General features: G+C 41.1%; 1 protein-coding gene across 3 annotated transcripts in view; it reads left to right on the top strand.

Moving 5' to 3' along the window:
* The first annotated feature begins 1773 nt into the window (after positions 1 to 1773).
* Slc22a15 (solute carrier family 22 member 15) overlaps positions 1774 to 10405 on the top strand; it is an 82395-nt gene continuing 73763 nt past the window's right edge. For all 3 annotated transcript variants that reach the window (XR_007104301.1, XM_047520406.1, XM_047520396.1), the window contains exon 1: positions 1774 to 2297. Coding sequence is in view for 2 of the 3 variants with exons in the window: in XM_047520406.1 (XP_047376362.1) it covers positions 2211 to 2297 (87 nt within the window). In the remaining variant the exon portion in view is untranslated. The remainder of the gene's footprint in view (positions 2298 to 10405) is intronic.

The raw sequence follows: 10405 nt of genomic DNA, 5'->3' as shown, positions 1-10405 counted from the left end.
AACCAAAAGGATGAATGTAGAACAATGATACAAGAGTAAAAGATGACAAGGAAAACATGAATAACAACAAAAACAAGGAGATGCAGCAGAGTTGATAGCAGACAAAATAAAAATGAAGACAAAGCATTAAAAGATAAAAGAACTATCTCATCATGGTAAAAAGAATAATCCAGTTAGCACTTTCATGAGCTTATAAAGAGAAAGAGAAAAAGATAAAGTGATAATTTTAGAAGGTTTTGATACATTTATTGAAGCTGATATATCTTCCTTAAAAATTCAGTAATAATATACACCACTTTAATACAATTAGCAAGCTTAATCTATTAGATTATATAAAATTTTGCACCCAACACCTGGAAACCATATATTATTTTCAAGACATATAATACATTTTAAAATGACTATATATTATTGTTTTAGTGTCTTCTGAGAACAATTTCCAGGATTTAATATTAGTTTTATCCATAAAACATTTAAATTAATAATCACCCATAAAAATCTCAAAATTAGAGATGACTTTACAAATGCACTAACCATAGTCAATGAATGAATGAATGAATTTATTTTTTGGTACTGGGGATGGAACCCAAGGGTGCTTAACCACTGAGCCACATCCCCAGCCCTTTTAATATTTTATTTAAGTACAGGGTCTGGCTAAGTTGCTTAGGGTCTTGCTAAGTTGCTGAGCCTGCCTCTGAACTAGTGATCCTCCTGTCTCAACCTCCCCAGCAGCTGGGATTACAGGTGTGTACCCTGCAGTTTATTGGTTTTAACCAACAAATTACAGTCATGAAATATCAAAACTATTTAAACAAAAGTATCACATAACAAAACTAGTGAGACAAATAGTACCTAGAGAGAAGGTTATAGCTTTCAATGTAATTATTTTGAAAAAAATATAGAAAGTAAATAAGTTTTCAAGTCACTTAGCTACTATAAGAGTACAGAGTAACAAGAGGAAATGAAAAGAATTAATGTAATTCATGAACTATATTCTATTAGAATATATTCATATATTTCTTTATAGAAAGAGAACACAAAAGTTGGTTGTTTAAAAAAATAACAGAGCAGACAAACTTCTAGACAAGTTTAATAAGAATGGGTCAATAAAAATGAACAATATTAATGAAAAACGGGACATAAATACTCTCATAGCATGATTCTTGTAAACCCTAACAGAAAACTATTAACAAGCCTATTTCAAAAACAACAGTCAAACTAAACAAGCATTTCTAGAAATAAATAAGTAAAAGCGGTGTTATTTCTCTTTCCCTCTCCCTGCCCCCAATAAAGAACATCCCTGCCCCGGAACAAGCTAAATCCAGGTGTTTAAGAGACCAGCAAAGGGCAGCAACCAAGAAACTATAATAAACATCATAATTTATGCATAATTTCCAAAGCCTAACAAGGATGCTGGCAAGACAAGGATACTCCCAGACCATCACTTCTATTCAATATTGTATCGGGGTCACTGTATGGACAACAGAATATTATGCAGCTGTTATAAAGAAGATTAAAATATCAGGCTTGAGAGGAAGGCACAAGGCGACTAAGGAAGGCGATCAGTGTTCCTGGGCCCTGCCACGTCTTTCCCTACCTCTCGAGCCCGGTACACTACCTTTGCAAAGCTGGGTGACCATCACTTCCTGCCCTACAGACTATTCTTAGCTCTCTTGTTGACTTTGCGCCTCATGCATACTTATATAAGCGAGTGTATCTCAGGGCCCGCAATCACTTGCTTACGTATCTGTGTACTTAACCCAGGGCCAGCACCGAGTAGGAGAGGAAATTCCGCACAGCCCTCCTCTCCCAAGGCTGAACTCCGCGCCCCTTCCACCCCCAAGCTCTCTGGTTACTTCAGGCCCCCGACCGTGGCGGCCCTGTGAACCCGGCGGCGGAGCGCACACGATGCTGCCCCTCCCGGTGTTTCTCCATCCCAAAGGGCGCCTCCCGCCGCACCCACTTCCTCTTTCCTCTCACTTGAGCCGACGCAGACAGCAATCGCTCTCAAAAAATTATTTCTGACAGGAAGCCCGGAGGCCCGCGAGGAGGGCGACCAGCCCCTCGTCTCCAACGTGCTCCGGGGTCCCAGCCGCTGGCGCGCCCCTTGGCGCCCGGCCTCCGCCCGCCGATCCCCGCCGCCTCCGCGGCACCCCGGGCTCGCGCTGCGCCGGAGGGGCGGGGGCTGCGCCGGCTCCCCAGCCCCGACCATGGAGGTGGAGGAGGCGTTCCAGGCGGTGGGGGAGATGGGCATCTACCAGATGTACTTGTGCTTCCTGCTGGCGGTGCTGCTGCAGGTGAGTCCCCGACAGCCCCCACTTCTCTCCTGGCGGCCGAGCGGCCGAGGCCACGCATCCCCTCCCTGCCCGCCCCGCCGAGGCCCGCGCTCCGCTCACCGCCGAGGTGGAGCTCGCGCCAGGGCGGGGCAGGGTGAGGCGCCGCGCGGTGGCCTGGGTCCCCCAACGCCAAGGTCGCCCGCGGGCTGCAGAGCCTCACCCGGGCCTCCCACCCCGCCACCTGGGGTGGTGGCTGGAGTGTTTGGGGGAGGTGCTTCACCCCCTGCGCTGGTTAGTAAGGGAAGCGAAATACCATTCCCTGAAACACGCTGCAAAAATGAAAGGGAATTGTTACTCTAACCTGTGGCGCTGTCACCTTGGCACCTAGGACACAGAAACCGCCCTGATCACACACACTAAAGGTGGGATCTAGGGTGGCCTCCTTCAGTTCCCCGTATCTACTTAACTGGCCTTTCTGGGTTTCGGGGGGCTTCCTATTCCAGAGGCTTTAATGCATAGAATTTATTTCTGAGTTCTGCTGGATCATTCAGCCCAAAGGCCAGCCTTGAGTTGAGAATTTTATAAGCCAAATAGTGCCATCTGCAATATATGGTTACCAGATGGAATCCTTTCTTTATTGTATAGAATTCTCAGAACCTACTTGCACATCCCAGCTTAAAAATGTGGGTTCCATATGCTAAAATATCACTACACGTTAGCTTCCAGGCAGGAGTTTACTCTATTGCCAACTTAAAGGACCCATTTGACATCAGTTGCTTCTTCCAATATTCTAAAGGCATTTCATTCAAATTCCTCGATTAGTGCTTACTATAGCCAGTCACTTATTCCTTCAGTTCCAATATTTAACCTGCTAGCCTTGCAGGTGCTAAGCACAGGGATGCAATGGTGAACAAATCAAGGTGCCCTCAGGAGGCTGGCTTTCTAGTGGTGGTGGGGTGGGGCAGGCTGACAGCAAGCAACTAGTTAACATGTGTTGATAGTTATTCTGCAGAAAGTACAGGGTGATCATGGGTATAACCTGTGGTCCACAAGTTGCTTAAAACTTACCTAAGGCAGTGGCTCAACAGGAAGATGGGAGGAGGTGAAGGTTGACTTTTCATTCTCTTTTTCCATTAAAATGTTTGAAAGTTCAGTTGATTTCATCACCAGCAGAACAAAAATAAAATGATTCCAGTGATGGCCTGATAGGTGGAGACAGTTCTTTCTTGTAGTAGAACAAGTTTTCAGCTTATAAATATGAGGCATTTTGAAGTTCTTTTAAGCTTGTTTTAGGTTTTAATACACTTTTCTGTGGAGGAATAATATTTGTGCTAAATCATGAAAGTATTTAATACAGAGAAAATGGAATCACGACCATGATATTCAATCTTCATTTATACATATATACGTATATTTTGAGAATATTCTTGTTCTAACCAAGAATTCCAGGAACATATTCCTTCTCTGAGCATCCCACTTCCCTATCCCTCCCTTCCACTTCCTGTGTTATCCTCCTCTTAGCAACCTAGCCAGGTATCCACTGACTTGGAATAAGCTTGTCTTTAGTAGAGTGTTGTACTGAAAAGTCCAAGGTTTTGGGTCAGAACCTGTTGAGTTTCTCTTCCTTTTATTTATGGTTGACCTACTTGGTTGGAGCTTACTGAGTTCCAAGCCTATAGCCATGATGGTTCACTAAACCTTGACTGACATATGGTCAATATTTGCCACACCAGGATCAGGTCTTGGAGTGTTTTTGGTAACGAGTGGCTGTTTGTTTTGTAGGTGTGGGCTGGGCAGGCACCTGGGAGGGCCACCTGTGTCAATGGAGGAGTTCAGGAAAGAGTGAATCCTTCATAGTCCCCACATGTTTGTGAGGACTTAACTACTCCATTGAGATTCATGATCTAAGTGGTCATAGGGCCACCAAAAATAGTCCTGGATATGAGAGGGGAGTTCCCCAAACACCTCTCTACTGAGACTTTGGCTAGAGATTTTTGGGGGCAGAGAGTAAAGTGGGAGTGCTGAGAGACCTATGACACAGTTGTATCATGGATCAATTCATTTTTCTGGTAGGGTGGGCATTCTTCTCCAACAGAGGAAAAGTAAGAAACCCTTTTCACAAAATTGGCTTAAATAGAAGGAGATTGAGATTGATGTTTGTTTGCTTTTAAAGTCAAAGAACTTTTCTTACCATTGAGCAGGGAAGGTGCAGACCAGCTGCACAGCAGCTCCAATAGAGCAGGGGACCATAGCTTCAGCCTTTTCACATCTGTGGTGTGATAATGACTAACTGCAACCAGGAGGCACAAAACTAGAGGGACAGAGATGGAAACTTTATAGTCCCTTTTACATTTTCATCCTTGGGGACCATTGTTATTATTCATAATTTTTTTCTTTAACTCCCTTTGCTTCAAATGCATCCAAGTTCTGAGAGGACAAAACCACATACCAAAGCAACTCTGAAGGTCCTAGGTTAACTGCACTCTTGAATTATCAATAGCATTGTATACATTATCAAAAGTGACTGCACTATCCAGTTTCCTTTGCTAAGAGACTTTCCTGCACACTCCTTGCAAACACAGTTTTGAATCTCTGTTGTGGTCGACTCTTAGACACATACAGAATAGATGAAGGTTTTGTCAATTTCTCTTCAGCATGATCAGATGCAAATGCCCTGATGACAGACGTACGTGACTTGAAAGTACATAAAAAATATGAAAAAAAGATTGCCTTACATAAATGTAGTTGACTTATGAATAAGCAATAAGATTTACAATTTTAAACACTTAGAAAAATTCTTACTATCAAAATATACTTGCCTTCCCTAGGGGAAGAGTTATTTGTGGCATTCAGATATGAATAATTCTATTTAGTTTATGCTATTTCTCTTTTCCAAGGTGTGTTAGAGCTGTTGCCATTGTCACTGTGCTGTATTTGTGTATGTGTGTGCGTGTTTGCTATGCTGTCTGGAGGACGGAGGATGCAGTAAAATTCTTGTTTCTTTCTTCTCTTAGACATAAGACAAAAATGGACCGTGTTTCTTTGTTCTAAGCCAGAGACTCCAGACCCTTCATTTTCCTTAGGATCATGAATCTTAGGTTGTAGCATAATTTCCACAGAATTTGAAACATCCATTAACAAACAGGAACGTGTAATCTATAACAAGCATTAGTTTCACCAGCAAAATTGTGATGCTGGGCAGTGAACCTCTTCTCAAGGTATGGTATTCTGATGGGCATGAATGCATGGATTTTTATGTAAACCCTTAAAAATCCCAACCTTATTTTTCAAATCCTAGAACTACAAATGCATTGTTATCTGTGCAATAAGTATAATTTTATGGCATTTTAGGAAGTGAAATGAATGAATAGGTATTTTGCAGAAGAGGAACCTATCATAGTCAACACATGAAAAGATGTTTACCCTCAGTGGTCATCCAGGATGGGCGTATTGAATGACTATGAAATACCATTTCACACTGATTATATTAGCAAACATTAAAAAGTCCAAAAGTGTAAGTGTGATGGAAATGAGGAGAAATAAGAACTACTCAGCTTAGAGAACAATATGGTACCATCTAGTGAAATTAAAACCTAGCGTTCAATACCTAGGCATGCCTGTAGTGTGTCTTGAACACAGGCATAAGGGTTTATTGCTGCATTGTTTTTATTTTTATTTTTTGCCATGCTGGGGATTGAACTCAAGGCCTCACATACTACCACCGAGTGACACCCCCTGCCCAGGATATTTTTTTAATTGAGTTGAAATTCATATAACATAAAATTAACCATTCAAGAAAAATAAACCATTTTAAAGTAATAATCCAGAGGCATTTAGTGCTTTCACTGTGTTGTAAAACTCTCACCTCTACTTATGTAGTACGTAACCGCTCTAAAAGAGACCCCTGCACTCATGAAACAATTATTCCCCTTTGCCCCTCCCCCAGCCCTTTGCAACTACGAATGTGCTTTTTATCTCTATGGATTTATCTGTGTTGAATATTTAATATAAATGGAATCATACAGTGTATGACCTTTTTTTATCTGACTTCTTCTGCCCAACATGTTTTCAAGGTTCGTTCACATTATAGCATGTATCAGTATTTAATTACTTTTTATGGGCAAATAATATTCTTATATATACATGTACTGCAGTTGTTTATCCACTCATCCATTGGTGGACATTGTTTCTACCTGCAGCACTCTCTTTAATAACAAAAACCAAGAAACACTTTCCAAAAAATGTTAAGGTGTGGCATAAATTTGATAGACCACAACAACTAAAATGAATGAACTAGATCTGTATGGATGGATCTCTAAAATAATGTTAAGTGAAAAAAAAGCAGAGATAAATATAATATAAATCTTAATGTTATTAATATATCAAATATTCTTAACATAAAAATTTAAAACACAAAACAATACCATATATGGTTTATGAATGTATAGAAACAATTTAGGCCAAGTCGTGTGATTGGTTGCCTCTTGGGAAGGAAAGGAAGGGGTGGAATTTGGTAGGATATAAAGGCGATTTCATCTGGATTTGTAATATTGCATTTAAAAAAAATCTGAAGGAAATATGGTGAAGTTTTATCATTTGTTTGTTGTCATGGTGGGTTTGTGAGTCTTGTTTTATTCATTTTGCTTTGCCAGCAAAAATATGTAAAGAAAAGAAGTTATGTGTAAGTGGGAGAGAATGCTACAGTTTTCTGGATGAGTGTAGTGTTTATTCTTTTTGGTTGATATCCCTTAGATCTTTTACTACCATAAGTTGTCATTTCACGCAGGAGGGTAGGATGGACTGGTTTTGTGCAAGGTGCTTTATTAAACTTTGTGTAGAACACTTTCCCTTCCTTTGTCACTGTCCCTCCCTCCACAGGCGATTCATAGGTGGACCACCTTTTTGATGAGAGATGACTGAGATGAGAGCTAGTTCTTCTAAACTCCCTATCATATGCCAGCGATGGAGTTCATGCCATAAACAAGTGAAGATCGTATTAATTGAGGTCATTGAGACCAGCCTTCAGCACCACCAGGTTTTGGCCATGATGGGAACCTGTGGCATTAGTAAGAGCTTCTTCATGGCAACTCCAGAGCATGTTGGGATCTACCAGGTTCCCTACTAGGTTGAGCAAGTCTTATGCTGCTCCTACCCTCACAGTTTTCTTTTGATCTTCAGACAGTGATCTGGAGCGTGGGTCCCTTGAGAGTTTATGATGAATTGGGGAATGTTTGCCTGGTGTTCCTTCCACCTGTTCAGGTGGGTGGGGCTCTGCAGGTCAGAAAGACCAAATCCACACTGCCCCCACCCCCAGGAAAAGTTGTCTTTAGATAGACACTGCCCCCTGGTGTAAAGCAGATGAAGTTGCACATCTGTCAGACAGCTTTCCTTCCAGGGAGGCTGTGGAAGGCCCCCAGAAGATGTAGAGGGCCCCTTGGGTCCAGAACATCTCAAAATGCAGGATATGCTTTGAAAAGCAGAGAATCTGATTCTTCTCGAGCACCCAGATCCCTAGTAGCATGCCTGGCAAGGCCACCCTCAACTGTTTGACGTGTACCTAGACAAAGAAGGTGTTACCTTCTGAGACAGCACAAAAGAAGTCTTAAAAATGTGAAAACAGACATGTGACTAAGGAAGAAAGAACACTGGGAATTAGATGCTGTGCCACTGTGCTGGAAGGTGGCTGGTAAACTTGAGCAAATGACTCCTCAGTCGACTGTACTCTCGGAAATGGCTGGATCATGAAAGTTTAATTTGTTTTGTGAGTTTAAGATTTCTTAAAGTTTTGCAGTACCCTGTAATTAATTGGCATAAGTAGTTGACCTTGAGCTTGGTTCATCACAGTAGTTAGAGGCTGACTTAGAAGAAAGAGGTCATCAAATCGAAAGACACACATAGGTTGGCAGTGTCCCCTCTGACTTCTTTGTCCTAACACTCAAAGAAACAAGTGCCTGCATTCATGGGAATCCTACAGTACTCCCCAAGCAGTATATGGCAATTGTAGAGTTGAGAAAAGAAAAAGAAAAAAAAAAAAAGAAAAGAAAAGGATCACCATGACTCACACCACCCAGAAGTAAAATCTTTTTGGTGTATAGCTTTTCAGAGTTTTTATCATGTAAATATGCACACTCATCCTTTTTTTTTTTTTTTTTTTTTTTTTGCAGAAATGCGTATTGCCACTCAATTTTGTAGGGTGTTTCATGTACCTTGCTGAGCTCATAAATGCACACCTTTGTATTTTTTTTTAATGGCTATAGCGTAGAATTCCAGTGTATGGTTATACCAAAGTTTGGTTATTCTGTCCTCTTTTGTTGCACAGTTTGTTCCTCTTTTTCTCATTCTAGAAAACCACACAGCCCATGGTGTTGGGCCATTCTTTTGTTCTGGATTTACTTCATGTCTGTTGATAAATTACTGCTGTTCTTAAGCCTAAACTTCTAGTCCTCTCATTCCCCAGATCATTATTGTACCTACATCATGAATAAAAAAAATAGAGGTTATTTGGTATAAACTCTCTAAACCTTTTGCTTCCGAATTTATTTTTAGCCTCACCTGTCATGTTTCTCCACAGAGAAATTCCTTCCCTGTCAAAGCTGGTGTCCAAGAGGAAGGCATGTTTCTGCCCTCTTTCTTGTGATACTCTCTCACCTTTGTTCTTGATTCTAGCTTACTCCATCTGTTATTTCTAATCCCATCTCTTTCTCCTTTCGCTTGATATCCTAAAGAATAGTCTGTCTACTAGAGTTGGAGGTATTTAGGTGTTGTATTAAATAGTATTAACCTATAAAGTGAACAGGTTATGTCTTTTTTGCGTCTTCAGTCCTTCTGCTTATCGAAGGGGAAAATCTCATTTGGCACTAGCACTTCTCAAAACATTCTCAGATATTTCTATTTGAACAAAGGGAATAAGCTAGAATTGAAGAATTAAAGGAGGTTCAGACTTTGGCAGAAAACATGACCTAATAACATTATTCTGTTTCATCCTATTTGTTATTCATTTTTAAACTTCTTTTTAAATTAGGAAACATTTCAAATGGAAAAATCCAGAGAATAATATCACAGACACACATGCATCTACTTCCAGATTTAGTAAATGCAAATATTTTATCATATTTGTTTACGTTTGTAGCAGTAAACCAGAGAGGCAGGGAGCAAAACCCTTGGAATGGAGATGTGTGCGCGTGCGTGTGTGTGTGTGATTATGTATAAACTGATGAGTGATGTATTATGGAAGTTTGACCTTATGCTCTCGTGGCAGCTGGTTGAGCAGCTCCTTTAAGGCTATTGTCTCAGCCTGTGGTATTGAAGCTGGTTGTCTGCAGGGTAGGTCATTGGAAGGGAAGATGTGCTCTGGAGCCCATCAGAATTGACTGTCATTGGTGCTATTCTCACCGTCTCCAACCTTGATGGTGTGGATGCCTTTTAGACACACCTGACCCAGGAGTCAGAGAGGCTGAAGGAGGATTCAGAAGAAGGGGAAGCAGTTGCAAGCCTAGATACTGTGCCACACTAGTGAGGTGAGCCAGCCAGGGAATGACAGTGTAGGTGAGGCACAAAGATACCTGCCCTGACCTTCTGAGCATGAAAACCAAGAAAAACTGCTCCTTCACCTTCACCCCCATCTCTCCTGCAGATATCTCTAGTGGCCCACCTTAGATGAAAACATACTAGCCAGCATGTGGCTTTTTAACCTTGTGTTTATTGTTAATAGTTCCATCTGGCAAGTGATATCTGTAACAATATCGAATTTTATTTTTATGTTAATTTACTTAAGTTAAAGACATTGAATGATTTAAAAGATTAGTGGACTGGGAATGTAGCTCAGTGGCAGAGGGCTTGCCTAGCATTGTGAGGTCCTGAGTTTAATCCCTAGCACTGAAGAGCAAATAGAAAGAAGACTAGTAAATAATAGCACACAGAAGATGGACATCTCAGTCTCTTGTAGGAATACTTGAATAGCTGAAGTTTGGAAAAGCTGAGCTAGCCCTGTCACGAAACTATAAAAATGTGTTCTTCACTCTCCTGACTCCAATGAGGTGGTTGCTCTTGCCAAAGAACTCCTTCCCCTGAGTTCTGTTTTAATTAATTCCCTAGCAGTCTTTCACTACCTTACTCAAGTGTTACATTCA

The sequence above is a fragment of the Sciurus carolinensis genome, chromosome 1, assembly GCF_902686445.1.
Source record: "Sciurus carolinensis chromosome 1, mSciCar1.2, whole genome shotgun sequence".
Classification (NCBI taxonomy): Eukaryota; Metazoa; Chordata; class Mammalia; order Rodentia; family Sciuridae; genus Sciurus; species Sciurus carolinensis.
This window is presented reverse-complemented; position numbering and strand designations above follow the sequence as displayed.